General features: G+C 35.4%; 1 protein-coding gene across 1 annotated transcript; it reads left to right on the plus strand.

The window, feature by feature from the left end:
• The first annotated feature begins 2,319 nt into the window (after window positions 1-2,319).
• Window positions 2,320-5,559, plus strand: LOC126724566 (uncharacterized). The gene is made up of 2 exons (XM_050429051.1): window positions 2,320-2,439; window positions 5,015-5,559. The coding sequence occupies exons 1-2, from the start codon at window positions 2,327-2,329 to the stop codon at window positions 5,496-5,498; spliced, it is 597 nt and encodes a 198-aa protein (XP_050285008.1). The 5' UTR covers window positions 2,320-2,326; the 3' UTR covers window positions 5,499-5,559.
• The last annotated feature ends 19,847 nt before the right edge of the window (window positions 5,560-25,406 follow it).

A 25,406-nucleotide genomic window follows, 5' to 3' on the forward strand; every position in this document is an offset into this window, starting at 1 on the left:
AGCATGTAAATGCAAGAAAGATTGGTCTAATCCACGAGAATATTATGGGTAAGTACGCAGCAATCCCAACACACTGCACTCAAACTTTTGCATGTTTGACTCTACTACAAACTTTCGACTTAAGAGCCCTTTATATATTGATTATTAGTCGACGGTGAGACTGAGACCGCCGAAGAGTTGTGCCAAAGGAAGCTTTACACTCTATCTTTCAGATGGACAGATGATGAGGGACATAAATTGCAGTCGTTTTCCGAGACAGATTTGAATTTGATCAATGTTTAATAATATAAAATTACACAATGTTTTGCATTTTATGACATTAATTCCTTTTTGACCAAGAGCATCTAATCTTACCCAATACCTGATATAAAATTGATAAACAGCATTTGGCGTTTTCCACAGACATAATAATCACATACGAAATGTTTAGTATATACATATGCAGATATGGGGTCAGCATGTCTAGATATGGGTTCACACTTTATACCTCTCTCGATTGATGGAAAGATATAAACGCCAATCAGCCTTTAATTGGTTTCCTTGTCCCAAGACTCCGAACCGAATCGTTATCATTTAAATTTTATATGTATATATATATATATATATATATATATATATATATATATCAGATGATTATTCTTTTACAATTGCACTATATCCGCCCGCATGAGGCTAAACTGTACGTGGCCCACTGTCCTCTGTAGATGAAACGTTTTCCATTTGTATGCTTCCTCCTTATGTGGGATGTGTTGACCGTGAGAGAGGGCAATGGTGGTCCATATGTCTCTTTGGATTAATAAAGGGAAAAGAATTTTGCGTGTAAGGATATTATAAATGGATATTGTCAGCGAGGAAAAGTTAGTACATAATCTAGGAGCATTGCTCTCCCCTCTCACATGAAGGATGGGCCCCGGCCCACCTTCATGTTAGAGAAGGAGTAATGTTTTTGGAGTATTTAATAAATTTATATTAATGAGTGCCCAAAGGCACAAGTTAAAAGTTAATAAATGCTTAATTATGAGTTGAAATTAGGGTTGTTCATGAATCGGTTTAGGTAGATTTGGACTTAACCTGAAACTAACTTGCTCAGATCGGGTGGAAGATGATGAGACCTGTTGTTGGCCACTAATTACCACATGGCTAGTTGGATTGGGCTTGGGTGGGAGATCAATCAGTTCAGGCGTAACTAATTAAGGAGTGGCGATGGGCGACGATCTGTAGATCTTCGTCGAATCTGAGTGGAGCAGAGCAAGATGTTGCTGGAACTAAGTGGAGGAGAGCACGGCATCATCAGATTTACGCCAAAAGTAGCTAAATCTAAGAGGAGGAGGGCCAGATGTGGTCGGATCTGAGCGGAGCAGAACAATATGTTGTCAGAACTAAGTGGAGGAGAGCACAACATCGTTAGATTTGCGCCAAATGAGGTCAAATTTGAGTGGAGGAGGGCCAAATGTAGCCTAATCTGAGCATAAGAGGCATGATTGTTGCTGGATCTAGGTAGATTCAACCTTAATTGGAAGGGTTTCTCAATCGGATCAGGTGGCTTCGGTTTTAGAAGAGGAAACCCACCACTTGACTTGCCAAAGTTAGTTTTCGAGGGTTGAGACCCTGTATCAACTTTCGAAGGAGTCATATCGGGCCATGACGGGTTGATTCTGATCTGTTTGGTCGGTTTTTCGTGTTGCTTATACAACCCTAGCTGCAATGCACATATATATATATATTTTTCAAATATATATTAATGATATATATATTGGATTGCACATACAAGTTCATTGTGGTTGTTTGTTTTTTTTATTTTAGATCATGTGTACAATTAAATTAATTTTTTTTTAAATGTATAAAGTAATAATAATAATAATTAAAAAAAAAAACATTAAATGCACCTTAAACACTATCTCTGTGACATTGGTTAACAGATGCCATTATAAATTTTACAATATAGATTTTACAATTGATACATCACCAATTGCAAAAAGAGTGATATTAGGGTTACTAAAAATGTTACATTATTTTATAAATTAAGTGTGTGGGTGGGGGAACATCCAAACATATTATAGAGTTGTCTGGTTTGACCCTGGCTAGCAAAATGTTCATTAGTATTATATTATTCCTTCATTATTATTATAGGGTAGGTTTTACATTCCCAACCAAATGGAGTAAATCACTGAATCTAGACCATCTTACCAAATACATGATATAATTAAAAATTACAAAAATAACCGTGCAAGCATTTTCTACTGTATCATAAGAATTATAGGAAATGTTCAGTATATAACAGATACGGGGTTGGCATTGATACTCATGAGTTAAGGAGAAGTATAGCATGATCAGCATGGAGATGAAAGATGAAAGAAGTCTTGATAATCTGGTTGGGAGACGTGAATCAGTCCTACGAAAGAAAAAGAAAACAAAGATATCAAATCGCAATGAAGGAAGGTATGTCTTTTATCTTTCTTCATTTTCTGTCAACTGAAGTACGTAAAACACTAGCTACGTAGTAATTAGTACTTACTATCCTAGCCAGTTCATACCAAGCCAAAGTTGCCAATACCATGCCACCTGATTCTTCCTCAACTAGAGGAATACCATAAGCAGTACCTAGCTTGGGATGTAATTATAAACCCAAACTTGGCAGCTCTTTTGTCGAATGGTCAGTGTGACTTTTCTACTTATGCATGACTATAGTAGCATTCTAAGAGCATCTCCAATAGGTTCTCTAAAGCCTAATTTGGAGAGCAAACACACCAAAAAAACCCTCCAACAGCCTCTCTATATCCTGATTTTTTTTTTGCTCATGAACAGTAGATCATCAAGTCTGACGAGCGTTCATTCTTCAAATATTTTTTTCTATTATAATAATAGGGTATTGAATAAAAAAATATTGGAAGATGTGTAGTTGTTAAAAAAAGAATAAAGAATAAATGATGAAATAATATTTAAATGAGATTGAGAAAACGATAGAGAGTCTGTTGGAAAATGTATTTGAAAAAGTAAGTAGGTAATAGGTAAAATGCATTGTTCACTCTCCAAACAAGCAAAAATTTGACGAGGCTGTTGGAGATGCTCTAGCATCTCATAGGCTAAGATTCCACACTACCGTCGCTGATAAATTAGGTAAACAGCTTACATGTAGGGTATAAGAAGCCATAACACACTACTATTGGAGGAACTGAAATCCATGCTTGGATGCATGTTAGCCCAAACTCTTACCACTAAGCCAACCAACGTGTTGGTGCAAGGCCCTTCTTATTACCTATTTTATGAGTTTTTTATTTTGTTTTTAATAGGGTATTAATGAGATTATTATTAATTTTTTTTTTTTTGAGAGAATGGTATTGATGCGTATGTGTGAGACCTTTATCTTATGTGGCACCTTGGTATTGGATGATGTACATAAGAGTTTTTACTTGAGATTGCTATTGAATTTAAACTCATACTTTAATTCTGCAAAAATCATTTTTATTTTTATTTTCTTATAAATATATAGAGTTTCAATTATGGTATTTACGACATGATAAGTACTCTTTATCATTAGGTCAAAATTTTGTGTAGGTGGGATTTGTATCCCAAATCTCTTACTTGACAACAAAATTTTTTACCAATTGAACTAATTAGATCTACTAATATATAAAAATCTGATATGACACACTGGTATTTGAAGGTTCAATTGTAAACTTGGGTGGTAATTTGGGGGGGGGGGGGGGGGGGGGAGAGAGAGAGAGAGAGAGAAAACCGTAAGAAAGCGCTAGTCTTTGTTGCATGTATTTGCATAGTGTTTTCTGTTGTTGTTGTTGTTTTTTTTTTTTTTTTTTTTGAAATAATAATTTTAACAACTAATAAATATTTGGACTATACTAAAGATGTGGATTAATTTAGTCTCCGTAGTTCATTATGGGCTTCATTTTTCTATTTTTTATGGACTGTTTTTGTTTATTTTGTATCACATGGTTTACCTATGAAAGAAAGTACGTGCTTCACTTTAACTATTTTGTTAAAGTTTAAGTTAAATTTTATAAGCCACTATCTTGCCTTTATTGTTTTTCCCCACTTTGATCAATGAAGGTGTAGTATCATAAGAAATTGGGTAATGCGACAAAATCATGTGCATAAAATATGGAGGGTATTGGACTAAGCCCAAGATTGTGTCCTATATATATATATTCAAAGTGGGGAAATTTTTGTTTTCTCAAAAAAAAAAAAACAAAATATATATATATATATATATATATTCAAAGTTTTTTTTTTTTTCTTTTTTTATTACAAACGAGGGTATCTAGACTTCTTTAAATGTAAGCAGTTCTCTTGTCCAACACATACTAAATTATTACGTGAAGGAATTCCATGGAAGTGGCCCCAAGATGATGGATTTTGATACTCCAAAAACCAACTTTTCCTTACTTGTCTTAGTATAATGGAACCAGTTAATATAATTTTATAGTATTTATATTCTTATTGCAAACCCACGTTTGGTGTCATGCTACCATAATTTAGATTGATTTTTTGTCAATGATTATAGTATAATTTTTTTGGTTGAAATCTTTCCAATAGCGTTTGTTTTACATACCAAAGGAAATTTCATCCTCTCCAACAATTGAGCCTTAAATGCCTCTTTTGTCAAGCATAAATTGTTCTACCCCGAATGAAATTTGAACTTTTTTTTTTTTTTGAGAAGAGAAATTTGAACTTTTTGAATGAATAAAATTATTTTGTTAATGGTGAGCTGCGCTGGCAGCTGTTATAAATATTGCAGTCATACTCATGGGTTTGGAATGAAATTTTTAGAACTTACCAAACTAGAAAATTTAAATGTATTTTCTGGCATTCAGATTTTTCTATTGCTTAAGGGCCAGAATATATATGAGTGATGCTAGGTAATATAAATTTTATATTATTTATGTATGAGTTGCTAACTTTAAAATACAAAATAAAAAGTAATTAACAATATTTATTCATTATATTTTCAAACTGTCACCAATAATTATATATACATCTTGTTTTTTAATTGTGCAAGTGAGAAAGAAGTTTCCTCCACAAAATTCCACGAGCCTCTCAATTTTCTCATCACAATCATACTTGGCGTTCTTGGAGTACACTATCAAGGCTTGGGCATCTCTCCACTCAAAGAACATGGCGCAATCATGTTGTTCTTCATCATGGCAGCAGTTATCTATAGCATTGCATTTTTGGGGATAAAGCTAGGACCCCAAAATGCAAACTACCTGCCCATATTCAAGTTTCTTTGTGTCACTTGTGCAATTCTTGCGTGTGAGCTCCTTTTGTCAATTCTTGTCGATCACTTAAGGCTGGTCATGATAAATTTATGTGGGATCCTCGTAGAGCTTCTACGTCGCTGGTACAAACAAATTTATCAATACTGTTTTCAGACACCTATTATGATACTTAACACCATAGTTCTAAAAACCAGACTAGACCAACCAGTTGAAACGAGAACCAAAAATGAAAACAAACTAGAAAAATCGACTATTCAACCCTGAAAACCACCGGTTCAACCGGTAAAACCTGGAAATTGGACCCATTTGCGGTTCTTTGAGCATTCAACAGCTATGCATATAGTTGTTTCCTATGTATTTTGAACTTGTGTCCTTTATGGTCATTTACTTGCATGTATCTAGGTGGGTGCATGATAGGTGTAAGGAATGTCATTTATATTTGAAAAAGATATACATGTAATTGGTAAGTATAGAATCAATTAAAGAAAGAAGAAGAAAATTACAGCCTCATTCTCTCTCCCTTGTTCCGAAAATATTTGTTGTCTTCCTAGAAAAAAATTATCCTTAATTGAAGAATCATAAGAGAAACTTATCAAAATCATTGGTCCCTTCCATTCCAAAGCCAACATAGTAGTATTAAAGCTTAGTTTGAGTGAAAAAATACACTAGGTGTGAAGATTTATGACGGAAAACAAGCCCTAACGAAAGCAATGGCAATGGCGACCAAATATTGGAGTTTAACTACGTTCATCTCCTATTTTTGATGGGGTAAACTATGATTTTTGGTTTGTGAAGATGACAATTTTTCTTTCACATGAGTTAGGGAGTAGATACTAAATAGAAGATGGGTATTAAAAACTAGAGGATATGGCAACTTTCTCCGATGCTCAAAAGAAAGAATTGGAGTATAAGAAGAAAGAGGCAAAAGCTCTTTGCTTGATTCAACAAGGGGTAGCCAACACAATTTTTCCAATAATCATCAATGCAACTAAAGCAAAGTAGGCTTGGCATATGATGGTTTTAGACCCTTGTTAAGTAAATTAATATTTTAAAAATCTTACCATTAGATCAATAGATTACATTTTTTTTTAAACATGCAAGCCAATAATATCTTATCGATCAAATGTTATTTATTGTTGAAAGTTCACTTAGTGTGTAAAACACTAATGAATGTTTAGACCCTCAATTTCAAAATAACCAACACAAATTTATACTCAAACAAAATATGTGCGGAATGATAAGTACAAGCAATACCCAAATAAACAAACTACTCTAAACCATAATTAATCACAACACAGCAGCAATTAAAGGTAAAGAGTAAGGGTAAAAGAGATGCAAACACAAAAATAACACTGGCACATGTTATCGAAGAGGAAACCGAAGAACTCGGTGAAAAACCTCTCCGCTGCTCTCCAAGTGGTGAAATGATCCACAAAAGAATAAAGTTGAGATACACGAATAGCAATAGACTCTCCAAGCCTAATCTACCCAATGCACCTAAGGCTTCCAAGTTTCTTACTCCAACAAGGTTAAACCTAATTGTGTCTTCTTTAGCTTTCCGAATCTCGTAATAAGCCTATTGTATCAACCAAATAAATTGGTCATCTTTGAACTGCTTCCCAAGCACCAAATTACCTCCTCACTGATATGGGTATGGTAAGATAAGGATTTGGCTAATGAACCTCTCAAGGGTATGTCAATGAAGAGGGTGAGAGTAGAGGAATTTGGAGAATTAAATGTCTAAGATTGTGGATGAGTTAGTCTTGTTTTTCTCTAGAGTTTCTCTCTTAAAATTCTCTCTGGAAGCTCTTTACATTTCGTGGGTATAAGGGTAATTATAGTAGGATACGTAAGGAATGTGAAAAGACATTTTTTTGCAAAACAAGGTGTTCTGGCGACTTAATCGCTACTGGGATAAGTCACGAGATAATTGCCAGGCTAGACTGTCCTTTTTGTCCTGTAGTATTCTAGTTGTTGTGACCTTTCAGTTTCCTATATGCTTTACATGTGTGGCATGTTGGCGAGTTGTCAATCGCGAGATCTAGTTGCAAGAACCTCTCTGAATGTACACACACTTGAATTCTTCACACTCTCTCACACACAACCCTTACATGATCCCCACCTAAATAAAAAGTATCTAATTACTGAAATACAAGCAAATTTGGCATGGAATAAAACCAACACATGGTTGAGTAAATTCAACCTTACAATCTCCCCCTTTGGCTATTCCATGACAAAACCCTAAAACAAACTCTAGACTTAAAATGTGAGTTGGGAACAGTCGTCGAAACTCACTAACACCTAACTCTAGATTTTGTGAAGCTCTTGAACCATACGAACAAGTTTTCTTGAAAACAATAATACAAGAAGTTTATTGTAAGCAGAAATCTTGAAATGCATGTGGAGCAAGCACAATGCGATCAAGCAATAATAAATATAACAATAGAGCATGCCTTGACCAAACAATAACAATCGCTATAAATAGTGACCACAATGAACATTCACACAGTGAATGAACATTCGAACATACAAGCTAACAAGCTCAATGCAAAATATCGATTGCATGTCCAACACTCAACCGATTCAAAACACTAAGGTAATTGCATCAAGGATACAAGATCCAATAAGGGCACAAGAGTACTAAAGATAATGCAAACATAATCTAAAAGTACTAAAAAGCTATAAGGTAAAGGTACATAATTAAGCATTGTTAAGTACACAACATAAGCCATAGCCATGAAATACGAACATAGATTATAGATAGCATAACATAGAAAATTTAAAGGCTTTTCTTGCTCCATTGGTCCCCTTTGATCTAGCTCTTCCTCCCCCTATCATGAACTATTTTCCCCCTTTTTTGTCAAGGAATAGCTAGTCCTCCTCTTCCTCTAGCTTCCTCTAGATTTGGTCCAATTAAGTTTGGAGATATGTGAACTTTGTGTCAAAATGGTTGTGATGTGAGTGCATGATAAATGCGAGTCCGGACAACTTGGTGCTGATGTCTTGTACATATGCCATTATGTTGTCCAACTTTTTATCATAGGGATGTGAGCTAGAACTTGAGCCACCATGAGGAGCATGACTCTCTTGCTTGATGCCCTTTTGGCTGTGACCAATGATAGCATTGAAAGTGCGAATGCTGATTGGGCTTTGCATAGGATGAGGGTACTTATCTTCCAATGGGTGAACGCCTTTTGAGGTTCAAAATTTTTGAAATGAAGCAACAAAAAGGAAGGCAGTTCCTTGAAGTAGTCCTCTCAGCATTCTTGCTCAAAATGTGGAAGATGTGTGAGTAAATATCAATTTCTTAATCAGTGATTAAGTCATGAAGAAACAAAGCCCGAGCAAGATTCATGTACCCACTACCCCACTACTTGAGAAAGGATAGAGATTGTGAAACAAGATTGTTATGAGCAACCTCAATTCAAGAGATAGTGATGATACATTTATAGATTTTCCATTAGGAGAGAACTCCAAGTTTTCTCCGAAATCATCTCGATGCATGTCAACATTCAGATCCAAATCATCATACACCACTGGTTTGGGAAATATCGGTCGATTGATTTTCAGAATGATAGTAAGATAGGAAGATCTAACCATGAAGTCCTTTCCCCTTTCCCAACATCTTAGCTCATCTCCATCAAAAATGGCATTTGCAAAAAATTCTTTCACAAGTTCTTCGTACGAATCTTCAAAATTAGATAGAAGATAGTTCCAATCCTTGGTGGCAAACCATTTTGGAATGTTCATATCGAGAAGAGAAGCTTGTTCAACCACCATTTCAGCCAACATGGGCGCATCCTTGAAGTAGTTCACATAAGCTTGATATACTACATATAATCTGAACTTATTGGCATCATAAAGTCCTATTGATTATTGAGTCTTCTTTGACTTAGGGGAGAAGCTGTCGAGATCAATCATCGATTCTTTTCCCTTGCTACTATCTCCTTTCACAGCTGATTTCTTGAAGGGGGACATCTTCAAGCAATATCATGTAATATCAAAGAGCAAGGTGAAACACTAATGACATCAAACTTGTTTAGCAACAAGTTAGTACCCAAAACAGAAATTTTGAAATAAAACCCTAAAAACTGAATTTAAAGAGTAATTCAAAAAGAATTGACATGTGAGGATGTGAATCATCAAAACATGATAGAATCATGGCATTAAACACTCAACATGTCAAAGAGTGTGTGTGTGTGTGTGCATCATATGCAAAAGTGTGCAAATTAGGGCAAAGTGTAAAAACACATAATTATTGATGTTTCAAAATCAAAGAAACATGATTATCCCTACAATCTTTGTATTCAATGGAATCCAAAGAGACACCCATAAACATCTAAGAGACATTTTATTATGAAAATGGTATGTACAACACAACACAAAACATAGAACAATGCTTAAAAATGAAGAACAAACATGTAAACATGTAGAACAAACATTATACCAACAAAACCAACAAAACTCATATATCAAACTCATCAAAACATCAACAAAACCATATTCAACAACCATATTTCCATAACTCAACATATGCACAAAATCCAAGAAAACTAGGGCTAGAAACTTGAAATACATTTAAATAATAGAAAACCCATACCTTTTCTTGAAGATTGATGAAGAAAATGGAGGTTTTGTGAGTGATAATAGAGGTTTTGGGAGAGGGAGAGGCAGACAAGACAAGGTGTGTGCATGTGATGCGAGGAAAAACTGCAAAGTTTTTGAAAACTGTCTTAAATTTTAGCCTATTTGTGCAAAACACGCAATTTTTGCAACTCAACTAACCCACGAGCAAGTCACCAAAACAAGTCGCCAAAATTCCTTGAACAAAATTTTTAAAATTTTGTCTAAGTCTTTTTCGCAACTGGAAGGTCCACTCGTTAGTAGATCGCGAAACCTTCTGTGTAAGCTTGCAACTAGAGCTTCCACTCGCGACCAAGTCGCCAAAATGAGTCGCGAGAATGACAAAAACTCAGAAATTTCGAAAAATTTTCTAAGTATTTTTCACGACTAGGGGACTCACTCACTAGAGAGTCACGAGAGCTTTTGAGTAAGCTCGCGACTAGGGCCTCGCAACTGGCATGATCCGTGAGTGAGTCGCCAAAACAAAATTAAAAAAAAAAAATTGGATTTTCTAAAATTTTTCAAAACAAAACACTTTTCAAAAAACAACTAAAAATACTCAAAAAATATTTGTGTTTGATCAACATATGATTGAGTATGAACAACACATTTAATCAAGTACAATCATACAAATGAATAAGGCATTCATTGAATATAGACATGTGTGATGTGTGTAGGCACCAAATGTAACATAGTTCTTAGTCTAATGTGAAGTTTCAATGATCAATTCAACTAAGACATACACAATTAGCACTAAGTAGAGTGACCAATCTCAATTATAGAAATATGCCTATATGACCTCCCACAAAACTTGATTACATAACATTGAAGCATTTCTTTTGGTTTCTTACATTTCATAACATTTGATTAGTTAAGAACAACACATCTCATTTTGAGATCTATGCCTAAAATTTTTGATATTTCAATTTTGAGCATCATACATTTTCATTACAAGTTGCTTTCCCTTTTTCCTAGTCAAATACTAGTATATGCGACGACTTTTGTAGCTCATTATTTCTTTTCAAGATTTGACATTTGTTGAGCTATAAGCAAAAACATAAAAGAGTGGGAAGATATATAAGCATAAGTCTATGCATGTCTCAAGATCAACAAAACTATTGGCTAATCATTCATGACAAGTTTGAAGATTTATTTACAACAATCACATAGATGTCAAGATTTTTCCCACAAAAATACGAGTGCATAAAGAATAAGCTAAGCTCGTAAATGCACAAAGCCATTTGTACGAAGGTACATGGCAAAACATGCGTGCGACAAAACACAATAATACCGATCAAACTTTTTGGATTTTCTACTTTTTATGTGTTTTAGGATTTTTGACACAAAACACGTAAAGATTGGTCAAAAAGAACAAACATTCAAAGTTTTTTAAAGAAATAGACAAAAATAGTAAAAACATGCTAGAATGGAAACATAAGCAAACAATCAAACAATGTCACAACATATCGAAATAATTGATGCATGGACATGTTCTAATACTTATGCATATGTACCCTTATTCACCCACACGGCACGTGCGTTTTGGGTGATATCCTTAGAGGATTGGGTACTTGACTTGCAATTCTCAATCTTAAGATGAAGTTTTCCAGACAAGAGGCGATGGTGTCTATCATCTTTATCACATCACCAATACCGGGATCGACTTCTCGCCCTTTTGATTGCTTGGTGTTCCAATTCCCCTTTCCTTGTCCATTTGGCCTTTGAGAACCCATATTCTTCAATGCGTGAAGCTTATGGCAATTAGGTCTAGTGTGTCCTCGGATTCCATAATGATGGCAAAAATGTTGAGTTTGAGGACCTCTTTATGACTTCAGAAGAGACTTCCCTTTAACCTTGGGTTTGGCCACAAATGGATTTGGAGGTTTTGTCAAAACCTTTTGATCACTCACATTTGGCTTCTTCTTAACCTTCACATTATCAACAATTGGAGTTGCTACCATTAATTCCTTGACTTTAACAAACTTCATCTCCTTAGACACATTGGAGCTTGAGCTACTTTCTCCGGTGTATCCCAAACCGCTTCTATCAGAAGAGGGCTTTTGTTATGTAAGTACCTCATCAAGTTTCTTGGAAGCAACCCGCTTCACTTTAACATTAGCTTGTATAACCTCAAGCTCAAGAAACTTGATCCGAGAGTAGGTATTTGTTAGCTCTTCATTCATCGACTCTACTTCGCATTTTGTCTCTTTATACCTCACGAGTATGCTCTTGTAGTCTTGTTCAGCTTTCTTCATTTTTCTAATGGCTACCTTAGACACTCTAGCATACTCTCTGATCTTCTCAAGAAGAGAATTATAGGATTCTTGCAATCCCTTTGTTCCTTTATAGATGCATTCTTCATCTTCATCATCAGATTCCTCTCCAACCTCCATAGACTCCACTTTAATGTGCTCACCGAGCTCTCCCACTAGAATGCTTAAATCTTCCGAAGAGTCCACAGGTGCGATAGCCATAAATGCAGAGTAGTTTCCTTCTCCATAACAACTTTCTTCCAAATTCGAATTGGAGCTGCCCGAGTCACTAAGGTTAGTAGGAAAGACTTTGCCTTCAAATAAGTGAAGCATTCTTTCTTCACATGCACATTCCCTTTGCACTTATAGCATGTGACCGCTTGAGATAGAGAAGAATCTTTGGAATCCTTCTACTTGAAGTCTTTCTTATCCTTCTTGAAATTTGAGAATTTCCCCTTCTCAAAAGACTTCCCATCCTTCTTGAATTTCAAGAACTTACGAAAGTTTTTAGCAAGGTACCCCACTTCCTTTTCAACCTCATCTTCATCTGAGAAGTCTTGAGCTTCCATCCTCTCATTGATTGTCTTGAGAGCAAGAGATTTGCTCTTCCTTTATGATGGTAGAGATTGCTCATAGTTTAAAGAGAACTGATGAGTTCTTGAATTTTAATCTCATCAAGGTCTTTGCTCTCTTCCATGGCGGTAACCTTAGCATGGAAGCTCTATGGTAACGATCATAGGATCTTCCTCGCAACCTTGGAGTCCTCGGTCTTTTCTCCTAAGTTGAATTTTCCAATCACCACTTCATTTACCTTCCCATAAAAGGAGTCAAATAACTCATCTTCACTCATCGTTAGTTCTTCGACGCAAGTGGTGAGTATTTGTAACTTGGTGTCCTTCACCTTTTTGGTGCCTTCATATATGGTCTCCAAAATTTCCCATGCCTCATTGGCGATTGTAACATGTGAAATCCTGTGAAATTCATTAGGTAAGACACCACAAAAAATAGCATTCAAATCTTTACTATTAGCATTGGCCGATGCAAGGGCTACCTTATCCCAAGTAGATTTGGCAGCCTCTGGCCTACTCCAACCATTCTCAATGAAATCCCATATGCTCTCATCAATAGAGCACAAGAATGCATGCATACGCACTTTCCAAAAGGCGTAATTACTCCCATCAAAGAAGAAAGGTGCATTTAGGGATTGAGACCTATCCATTGTAGGGTCTAGGATCACACTTAGGATGTATAAATCCAACAAAGTGTACCCGCTCTAATACCAATTGAAAGTTCACTTAGTTTGTAAAACACTAATGAATGTTTAGACCCCCAATTTCAAAATAACCAACATAAGCTTATACTCAAAAACAATATGTACGGAATGATAAGTACAAGCAATACTCAAATAAACAAACTACTCTAAACCATAATTAATCACAACATAGCAGCAATTAAAGGTAAAGAGTAAGGGAAAGAGAGATGCAAATACAAAGATGACATCGACATGTGTTATCGAAGAGGAAACTGAAGAACTCTGCGAAAAACCTCTCCACCGCCCTCCAAGCGGTGAAATAATCCACCAAAGAATAAAGTTAGGATACACGAATAGCAATAAACCCTCCAAGCCTAATCTACCCAATGCACTTAAGCCCTTCAAACTTTTTGCTCCAACAAGGTTAAGCCTAACCGTGTCTTCTTTAGCTTTCCGGATCTCGCAATAAGCCCACTACATCAACCAAATAAATTGGTCATTTATGAATTACTTTCCAAGCACCAAATTACCTCCTCACTGATATAGGTATGGTGAGATAAGGATTTGGCTAATGAACTTCTCAAGGGTATGTCAATGGAGAGGGTGAGAGTAGAGAAATTTGGAGAATCAAATGTCTAAGATTGTGGATGAGTCAATCTTGTTTTTCTCCATGGTTTCTGTCTCAAAATTCTATCTAAAAACTCTTTACATTTCGTGGGTATAAGGGTATTTATAATAGGGAACATAAGGAATGTGAAAAGACATTTTTCTACAAAACAGGGTGTTCTAGGGACCCACTCACTACTGGGATGAGTGGTGAGTTTGAGTCGCGAGATAACTGTCAGGCCAGTCTGTCCTTTTTGTCCTGTAATTCTCTAATTGTCGTCACCCTTCAGTTTCCTCCATACTTCACATGTGTGGCATGTTGGCGAGTGCCAATTGCGAGTCACTCGCAAGATCCAGTCATGAGAACCTTTTTGAATGCACACACACTTGAATTCTTCATACTCTCTCACACATAACTCTTACATAATCTCCACCTAAATACAGGATATCTAATTGCTGGAATACAAGCAAATTTGGCACGGAATAAAGCCAACACATGGATTAATAAATTCAACCTTACAATTGTCTAGAATACAAACTCATCTTTTATACATAAATTTAAAATACAAAAACTTGAAAATTTAAATATTTTATAGGTAAGATTTCTATTTATTTTTAATAATCTTGGAATTTTGCAAGCACAAGCATAAAAGGTATAAAAAGAAAATATAATCATAGGGTGTAGAGAATATTTGGTCTCACTTGTAGAAGTTTGTAGAAATTACATAAAAGCACTAGCATTGAAGGTGTAAAAACTTCCCAGTTGCTATTTTGTTCTCTAAATCCTTAAAGTCATACCACATCCGGGTATGCAGATCCAAAATATTTTGCATCCTAGCTACAGTTTAGTTGCATATATGCAACCTTGTTGCTCACAGGTTGTATAAATAAATAATATTATTTTATCCCCCACTTCACTCTCTCTCCAGTCTCCTCTGACTCTCCCTCTTCTCTCTTCTCTGTCTCTTCACTGTCCCTCCCTTTTCTCTCTCTATTTCTCTCTTCTCCGTTCCCCCTTCTTCTCTCTATTCTCTTTAATTCTCTCTAATCTATCTCTTCTCACTTGTGGTGGCATTTTGATGGTGGAGTTGAGTATTGATGGGTGGCGTTTCAGTGGTGGGTTTTGTTTATGGGTTTGTTTCAGTGGTGGTGAGTCTGTATCGGTGGTGGGTCTTGTTTGTGGGTTTGTTTCGGTGGTGGGTCTCGCGTCTGTGGGTCTGTTTCGTCTGTGGGTTTGGATCAGTGGTTAGTTGAATTAGTGGTTGGCGTTTCGGTGGTGGGTCTCGTCTATGGGTTTGTTTTGGTGGTGAGTCTCGCGTCTGTGGGTCTGTTTCATCTATGGGTTTGTTTGGTGGTTGGTCTGTTTGGTTAACCGGGGGTTTGGAATGGTGCTGCTGGGTCTGTTTGGTTGATGGGGGGTTTGGGATGGTAGTGGGTGGCTTTTGTTTGAGTATTCTGTATCGGTGGTGGGTGGTGCATTGGGTTGCTCTATGGTGGCAATGGGTGGTTGAGTCACGAGTGAGAGACAGGAAGAGAGACCGACTAAAGAGAAGAGAGAGAAAGAGAGTCAGTTTTTATGTTATATTATTGTGTAGATAATATTATTTTAATGGGTTCGATGTAAAAATAAAAATTAGGACATAGATTGTATTGTGAAGTGAGTTTATATAATATAAATAAAGTAATTTTTTAGGTGATAAAATAGAGTCTAATTTACAAACCCGGGTGTTAATGCTCTATGCATTTATAGGTGTTTGGGACCTTTGCCAGAGCCGCACTTTTGGCAGTGAAGTGCTTGAAAGATGAAAGGCTACACCAAGTTTATTCTTAAAGAAGATGTCTAGCTAGTCGTAGGCCCTCTACTTTCTTTTTTGTCCCAGCCACACTGGTCAATATGTGTAATTTTTGATGAACTATTGGGTTTTTAGTTGTCCTTCCCCTCTTGGAGTGTTTTTCATGGGTTGGCTTCATGGGCTTTGATTGTAATCTCCAAGGAAAAAAGCCCCATTTTCATAATATATCAATATGAGTCTTTTTAAGCTCAAGAACAAGGAGATGGTGGTTGATAGGTTGATCCTCTTTCTTTATTGATAAAGAATCCTTATTATGAAGGGGGAAAAACCAACCACTAGTGGTGAAATAGTAAATTTCAAAATGATTGAAGCTCATTTTTTGCCTTGCAATTTTTATTTTTATTTTAAATATTTGCCTTGTTCCCTTTTCTGGTTGATGATATCATGAAAGTAACAAATATTAATACCTAATAAATCATCGTCCATACTCGAATTGCCCTTCAATTGAGATGGTCCAACACAAAACTTTGTACTTGTACACAGTTTCAATTCATAAAAAGACAAAGATGCTGAACAGGAGATGGGTGTATGGTAAAAAAAAAAGAGAGAGAGATGCTAAAAAGGAAATTTCAAAAGATCAGTTCTTTTTTTTTTTTTTTTTTTTTTTTTTTTTTTTTGTGTGGGTAAAAGATGATTCATTAAACCAAACTAAGAAGCAACAAAAGATTCAGGGTAGAACCTATTAATTAGAGTACATGCCGTTAAGGTCATTTTCAAAAGCATTAACAATGACCACAAACAGACTATTATATAAAATAAAAATCTAAATCTTGACTAGTGCTCATCCTAATAAGGCTATTTGCACACTAGTTGAGTTGCCTGTAGCCATTTAGAGGGTGTTTGATACGTGTTTGAAAACATGTGTTTTGTTGTTTGAAAATATATGAAAATTCATGTGGGAGAAAAAATGTGTGAAAATGCGTGTAATCTATATATAAAATAATAGGTGAAGCAGAGAGAAACTCAAATTGTAATTTCAAATTAGAACTCTAATTTTGTGCCACATATCTAGATTGCAATTCTAAATTAGAACTCTAATTGTGTGACATGTGTCTAGATTCATGTGAGGATCACACCAATTTTAATATGAAATTAGAGTCTAATTTTGAGCCATGTGTCCCAATATATTTTTCTAAATTTAGGTGTCAAGTGAAGACCACACCATACATACATATACAAATTTCCTCAAATCACGTGGGAGTCTTTAATGACTCTCTCGTCTCTTGGCTTTTCACGTTTGTTTGTTTTTGTTTTGTTTTGTTTTTTTTTTGTTTTTTTTTTTTCACATCAATCCCAATCACTCTAAAATATTTCTTAATTTTTGTGCCAAAGGAATTATATATATATATATATATATATCTATATATATATATATATATATATTTATAAAATCAAAGCTGAGAGAAAATATAATTTAAATTCTAAATTGGATAATTAATTTTGCATCATGTATCTTATCTAAAATTTTAAATTTTTGTGCATGCATTAACACCTAACACGGAAGTTAGAAAACCACAATAATCAAGTTCATTCACCTAAGCAAAAACATTTAACTTGCACACTATAAAAATCCCTACCATCCCATTCATTGTTCATATAAGCATAAACATACAACCTTCCAGAAACATTCAGCCACATGAATGAGGAGAATTAATTTTTCGTTAGATTCCATTTTTTCAGAAAATTGCATCCAGTCATGCCTTTATTGTTTCATCCCCATCAGTGTTTATTTTGTAACATTTATCTTATATATATGCTTTTGAGTTCAAAAATTGTATTGAGTTAATTTTTATTTGTGGCATGAAGGACTCAGGATCATTTCTTGAGAGAAGAGTTACTGGATTACGTAGAGTAGGGATACTAAACAAAAATGATGCCGAAGATTTCACAGACTATACATGGGGATACCAAGTTCATTTCTTATATCTATATTTGTATTTTCAATCTGTAATGCTTTATTTATCCACAAATTATATTTTCATATTATTCTTTCATATCAAGTGCTCACTCAAAGATTGTCATAACCCATTTTTCATCTACAAAGTTTATAACTAATGAGATTATGATCTCGAACTAGCTAATTGCATGCAATAATTTCATGGAGGTTGGGCTGTCAGGAGAGAAATTAAATATTCACACAGAACAAAGGTCAAGTAATATTCAATGGAGAAGGTTTGGAAACTCTAATCATCAAAGACTCACATGGTACAAGGTATAAATTCTGCTAATGCTTTGTCATGCTAATTATTCTTGCCTGAACTATTTCTGTATACTTAATCAGCACTAACCTTATCTTCATGGATTGTCTTTATAGACTCAATTTGATGCACCCAAAGGAAATGACCCTGTTGCATTAAACCTTGGTTCTATGGGAAAAGGGGAAGCTTGGGTTAACGGACAAAGTATTGGGCAATATTGGGTCTCATTTCTTACCCCATAAGGGAGTCCTTCACAAACATGGTATGCTTTAGAACTTATGTTTGGTACTTTTGTTTGAATACTTAAAATAACAATACAAGCGATTAATTAGTAACAATACACATACAACTATTGTCACTGAGCAATGAAATGCAATTTTTCGTTTGTACTTAATAGTAAAAAGGAAGCCATTAGTTCTATGCTAAAAAATTAAAAATTTGGTCTTCCACCTTTACTCTTATTTCAAACCCATTCTTATACAGTAAAATATTTCTTCATACTTTCAGTCGTCAAAGTGACCTTGGCTTCATGAATTTCATTTACAATATATGTCAACATTTTTCATCAATTAGATGATGGCAAGGATTTTTTTAAAATATTTTTAAATAGGGTAAAATTTATATACAATATCTTAAGTACATTACATTAGATTTTTCAATTAAATTCAAATATAGAATTCCAAATTAGAGTTCTAATTTTAAGCCATGTGTCCCAATATATTTTTCTAAATTTAGGTGTCAAGTGAAGACCACACCATACATAAATATACAAATTTCCTAAAATCACGTAGGAGTCTTTAATGAGTCTCTCTGTCTCTTGTCTCTTCACGTTGTTTTTTTTTTTTTTAGTCCCAATCACTCTAAAATCCTTTCTAAATTTTTGTGCCAAAGGAATATATATATATATATATATATATAATCAAAACTGAGATAAAATATAATTTAAATTCTAAATTGGATAGTTAATTTTGCATCATGTATTTTATCTAAAATTTTAAAATTTTGTGCATGCATTAACACCTAACACGGAAGTTAGAAAACCACAATAATCAAGTTCATTCACCTAAGCAAAAACATTTAACTTGCACACTATAAAAATCCCTACCATCCCATTCATTGTTCATATAAGCATAAACATACAACCTTCCAAAAACATTCAGCCACATTTTCCACAAAAAAAAAAAAAAAAACATTCCTACGCCTTCACCACTTAAAAGTTAAAACTAACACAAACTTTCACTCTCGCATAGATCTTCACATTTAACTTTTGTCTATTTCTCAAATGCATAGTATTTTCTCTGAGTTTTTAAAGGCATTGAAGGTAGTTTCTCTCTATCTCCCTTGCTTTCATATCCTTATGTTTTCCCCAATTTGGGCTGCAATTTGTGCAATCGTTTTTTTTTTTTTTTTTTTTTTTTTTTTTTTTTTTTTTTTTTTTTTTTTTTTTTTATAGTGATATGATGAAGATCAAAAAAGCAGAGTCTCCATTAACAAAACAAATCACACACTTCTAAGAAAAGGTGAGTAAACATTTTCCTTTCTTTTTGTGAAAAATTTGTTTTTGAATTATATATAAATAATAATTAAAAAAACATTATGAAGCAGGCAATTATCACTTAGAAAATAAGCAAGCAAAAAAAGAAAAAAAAAGTGCTTCACAATATCAAAAATTAAGAATTAATAAATTTAAAAAAAAAACAATATGGACAATTTACATTTTCTACCTAATAATATTCTTACAAGATTTTTTAAAGAGTTAACAAAAAATAAGAATAACTATATATCAATAGTATTTAAATTATATATATAGGAATTATACTATGCACCTCAATGTGTATTTTTTAAGTATATCCATGCATATGCATGGAGTTACAGGCTAGAACCATAAAATTTGAATCATCTGCATTTTCTAATAAAGTTTGCTAAATCATAAATTAGAACCATCATTTGTAACTTAAAATCTCCAAATTTATACATCTAATCTACCAAACAATACCTACTAAATAATAAAGCACAATCTTTCTTGTCCAAAGCATATTTTATGTCACTGTGATGACACTGAACCATACTCATGTGGAACCACACAATAATAAAAAAAAAAAAAAAATAGAAGGAAACCATCCACTGATCACACATCACATACCTCCCAGAAATCAATAATACGAATTCTATCAAACTATATTCATCTAAGCTAGAAGATAGACAATACAAACAACATTTCATATACGCCCAACATACATAATGCTAAGTTTTGCTAATAAAATATTTTGGTTAATAATATGAATTTAGACTTAACTAAGCCTTCTAAACATGAATAAACTCATGATTAATAATAAAAAATAAAAAATAAATAAAAAAAACCTATAGTAACACTTAACTAATAAAATGCAATTTTTTTTTTCATTGTCTTATTTAATTATATCCATTCCCGTGCGGTAGCATGGGTTACATACTAGTATTGTTTAAAAACTGAAAACATGTGTTTAAACATGTCTACCAAACAACCCCTTAATCACTGCTACAGGAAAAGAACAGTTCTATATATATATATATATAATTTTCACAAGAACCAATGCCATTTTTTATTATTATATAATAATGATAATATCGTGGGAATTCCTGAAGCACCTTGGGCTTCAATGTTAGCAAAGAAATACCTCACTCCAACTACGATTAATAACCCGGGAGTCTATAGACCTTGTTCTCAGGTTTGGACAGCTTGTAAAGCCGGGGGGGGGGGGGGAATCTTCAATCGAGGGTTAAAATGGAATGTGAAGAATGGGAGATCAGTCCTATTTTGGAGGGATTTTTGGCTGCCATCCGGTGCTTTGAGACATCAAATGGTAGGTCCCCTCACAATTAATGATGAGAAGCTCACAATGAGAGATGTGCTAAACTCTAGGGGAGACCTTGAAAGTTGTATTTCCTTTACTATTCCTGAGAATATTCTACTTCAAATGAAAGCCACTCCTCTGGCTAATGATCCTAGTATGTAAGACACATTAATTTGGGCTTTCTCTAAGGATGGCTCATTTGATCTCAAATCGGCATACCTTTTGGCAAAAGATTTAAATCTTTTGAACCTTAATACTTCCAATGGAAAATGGGTTTGGAAAGCAACTACCACACCTAGAATTAAGTTCTTTCTTTGGCTGTGTTACCATAAAAGTATCCCAACTCGTGAAGTTTTAGGTTCAAGGGACATAAATCTTGACACGGCATGTGAACTATGTGGCCTGGCCACGGAATCCATATCCCATGTCCTAAGGGATTGTATTGTCGCAAAAAAATATTGGAAGTTGCTTGGCATCCCTAATAAGCACCATGATTTCTTCCTACTCGATCTTGAGGAATGGATGAAAGTGAACTGCTCCTCAAAGAGTATATCGAGGCACCATCAGCTGCCTTGGAAGATAGTCTTTCCGTTTGGTATTTGGCAGTTATCGAATCAAAGGAATTCTTTTCTATTCTCTTTTGGTACGGTGACTAGAAACATCCAAGACCTTTGCATTAAAAAGAGTGTTGAATTCTTTGCAATTGTCGGTGCTAAACCCAACAAGAATTCGAGAACTAATATTCAGGTGAAGTGGACCAAACCTCCTGTGGGGTGGCTGAAACTAAATACGGATGGATCTGTTATTGGTAATCCTGGGGTAGAAGGTGGTGGAGGATTGATTCGTAATGAGAATGGTGATTGGATTATGGGATTTGCTAGATCATTGGGAATTACTTCTGGAGTCATGGCAGAATTATGGGCTTTAAAGGATGGTCTCACACTAGCTTCTCAACTTAGAATTGTTGACATTTGTGTTGAGCTTGATGCTAAGCTTATTGTTTTACTTCTCAATAATTACTCGATAAATAATCTCATGCTAGAGCTTTTGCTTGGTGATTACAGGACTCTATTGAAGAAATTTCATAGTACAAATGTCTAGCATATTTTCAGGGAGGCAAACCAATGTGCTGATGCATTGGCTAAGTTTGGAGCCACCCTTTCGTCAAATTTTGTTAATTTTGTTAACCCACCGCCTGTGGTGGAGGATTTGCTGGCTTTTGACAAAACCGAGCTTTATTGTAACAGACTTATTAGTAATTAATCTATTTCAGCGTTGGTTTACCAAAAAAAAAAAAAAAAAAAAAAAAAAGATAATATCGTGGGAATGATATTTTTGGTGATGCACAGTAATTAAAATATCGCCACTTTCTCTTCTAGTACTATCTATCCATCTCAAAACATGAAAATAATAATAATACAATATCTCATGCCAACACTGGAATTTACTATAAAGAAGCTCATTTTTTGCCTTGCAAGCGGTTTGGGTCTGTAAAGAATTTAAGGTGGCGTGGCAGATACTGAGTTGGGCCAACCACACGCAAATCTTCGCTTTCACTGCGTGGCCCTTGTGGAACAGTCGAAATGCGCTGCGTTTGGGCAAATTTGTCCAACCATTAAAGATGTTACCTTCCTTGGCTGGTGGTTTGCTACAAGACTTCATCAACTCGCAAGACCCGGTCCCTGTGCCTACTGTGATTTCCTCACCAACCCGTTGGTGTACTACAGAGCAAATTTCGACTTTGCTGTTTTCAAGAACAACAATGCTGCTGGTTTGGGAGTGGTTATTCGAGACAGTTGTGGTGAAATCATGGGAGCCATGTCAGTCCGTGTCCCTCTCCCCCAAACTGTAACAGAAGTGGAGGTCCTTGCATGTCGTCATGCTGTTTCTTTGCCATCGAACTTGGCCTTCACGAGGTGATCTTCGATGGTGAGTTGGCAGTAGTGATCCAAGCAATTTATGGTAGACTGTCCAGTCCTTCTTTGTATGCCATATTGTGGATGACATCCTCCATCAAGCTTCTCAGTGTGGTTTTATAAATTCTGTCATGTGAAATGAAATTGTAATAGGGTTGCCGATGCTTTGGCAAAGAAATCTTGGGTTGGTCTAGATTATCAGGTTTGGGTTGAAGACTTACCTAGGACATTATTCCCCTTACTCTGTTGGATGTTCATTAGTTTCCTTTGCCTTTAATAAAAGTCCCAGTCTGACTTCCAGACTGGTTTCTCCCAAAAAAAAAAAAAAAAAAATGCCAACACTTTAGAAAAAATAGAATCTCTGAACTGACTTATTCAAATTAAAACGTTTTCCATATGGTCAGGTACATTGCAAGTTGCTTGCGGTGGTCGTTTTCACTACGAAGGAGAAAGAACTTCTTGAGATTTATACAACAGGCTCCAAACTTCCAAAAAGGAATCTCTCTTAGTCTCTTACATACATAAAGTCAAAGTGCTTAGCAAGTTGGCATTATATTATTTTTGATTGTTTGGAGAGAACTTTCGAAACGTTAGTTTGGAGGGAAATCTTTAAACTCCATCAATATTGTTTAATAAAATGTAAATTTTAAAAATCTAATTGTTGGATTGCAAGTTTTTATAATATCCTCAATTCTTGCAAAATTTCAAAAAAAAAAAAAAAAAAAAAATCAAAGATTAATAGCTATTTCATCAATTAAATATTTAAATTTCAAGTTTTTGTGACCTAAAACTATACATAAAACATAAGTTTATTAATCGATAGTAAATAACATTTTATTAGAACTAAATTTTATGTGTGTGTTAAGAACGTTAAAAAAAAAAAAAAAAAAAAAAAATGCAATCCAACAGTTAAATTTTCAAAATTCAAATTTAATAAAAAGATATTAACGAAGTTTGAAAGGTTTCTCTTTAACCTATCGCATCTCCAACTCCATTGTCCAAGTCAACCTTTGCCACCGACCCACCTTAGCTGATGATTATAATACAAAATTTTGGTTTATTTCTCCAAGCAACTTTTTGTTTTCATGTCAAATTTTCAAGGCAAAATTTTAACCTCTCCAAAAACTAAGTGGTCTTCTATCCGCGTAAGAATTTGTATATTTTAAATCAATAAAATTTATTTTTAACTATTAAATGAAAGATGTAGGGTCCGATTTTTCTGGTCCGATCCAGGATGCGTGAGACTTTAGACCTGTGAGCCCGGTACAATGAATTTGTAGAGAGTGGGCCAAAGAGCTAGGTTTTGGTGTATGGACAACAGTTATCATAGTGTTTTACTCGATAGGATGAGATGGACTGAGTTTATTTGGGAGAATTGGTCCTCGGTACAGCTCCAAGAGCCCTCTCTGGTCCCTCTTGTGTGTTAGGGGGTCTTCACCCCACCCTCCTCTTTTCTCTTTACTCCCCTTTTATAGCAGTTTTCTTCCTCTGAATGGGGTCCTTAAGGTAGGCACTTGTCCCATCAGCCATTCTCTCCAATTGTTGGGAGTGGTTGTAAGGACAGAAAAGTATGGTCGTGTCAGGCACAAGGCACTGAATGCAATAATGACAGCCTTTCCTTTAAACACTTTCGTTGTCCTTTTCTATTTTAGAACTTTTCCCGCTCCGTGGCTTGATAGGGAGTGTCACTACCGGTGGCAGGTTACCTCCTCCATCCTCGGCTACACTGTGCTAAGGAGGGCTCTCCTCGTGGTCGAGGAAGGGCTTTTCCTCCTCGCAACCGAGGAGGGATTTTTCCCTAGGCTAGGCTTTTGGCCCAATATAGACATCGACGTGGGCCTACTGGTCTTTTACCCCCCACAATAGCCCCTCAAAATCCTGTTGTCCAGCTCCTCGGGCGGAGAGAAGTGTTTTGGTAATATCGGGCCTCTATCTCGGCTTGCCACATCAGGCCCTCCACTAAAGGCCAGAGCCTCCTCGTTTGCCTAAGGTACGTTTCCGGCTATGAGACATTCTTTTAATCTACCCAAGCCGCATCCTTGTCACTTCGGTATACAGGGCGTGCTTTAATGAGGGTCTCTTCATGAGGTGACATAAATTCAACGGTTGAAAATGACTTTAGAAGTTGAGCGAGATTTATTTCGCCCGTAATTCCTTTTTGGAGATTTTGGTGAATTGATTACCACCGGGTTTGCCTCCTATATAAGAAGCACGGTGGGAGGTCATTCCTTTTATTTGTAGACCCTTTGAGCTTTTCAGATTCCTAACACTCCAATTGTTCCCTAAGTCCCCATTACTAGTGTGACTAAGCTTTAGGAGGTGAAATGGTCAAGGCTAGGGTGAGGGTGAAGGAGCCACACCTTCTTCAGAAGCCTTGGGTATCTTCGAGATTTAGAATGGCCAGGTTAGGGCAAGGGAGATAAAGGCTTAAGACATTTCTTCTCCTCGATAAGGCAAGAAAGGAGCTTCTTCTTCCTTCAGCCAAAATCTGAAGCAGGTGGAGGTCGCATCAGATTTTTGGTGCGACAGCACCTAGACTTCCATCCAGTGTCGTGTGTTATGCACGTGAAGGCTTGGACTTCCCATTGTCGGTACCATCCGTGCTTGCTCAATTGCTGCTAGAACGACACTTGCTCGA

Source organism: Quercus robur, chromosome 4 (assembly GCF_932294415.1).
Source record: "Quercus robur chromosome 4, dhQueRobu3.1, whole genome shotgun sequence".
NCBI classification, from domain to species: domain Eukaryota; kingdom Viridiplantae; phylum Streptophyta; class Magnoliopsida; order Fagales; family Fagaceae; genus Quercus; species Quercus robur.

Bases quoted from the DNA above. Each gene is read 5' to 3' on its own strand.
- LOC126724566 (XM_050429051.1), top strand. From the start codon at position 2,327: ATGATCAGCATGGAGATGAAAGATGAAAGAAGTCTTGATAATCTGGTT. The intron at 2,440-5,014 runs GTATGTCTTTTA...TAATTGTGCAAG, and splicing joins TCAAATCGCAATGAAGGAAG to TGAGAAAGAAGTTTCCTCCA.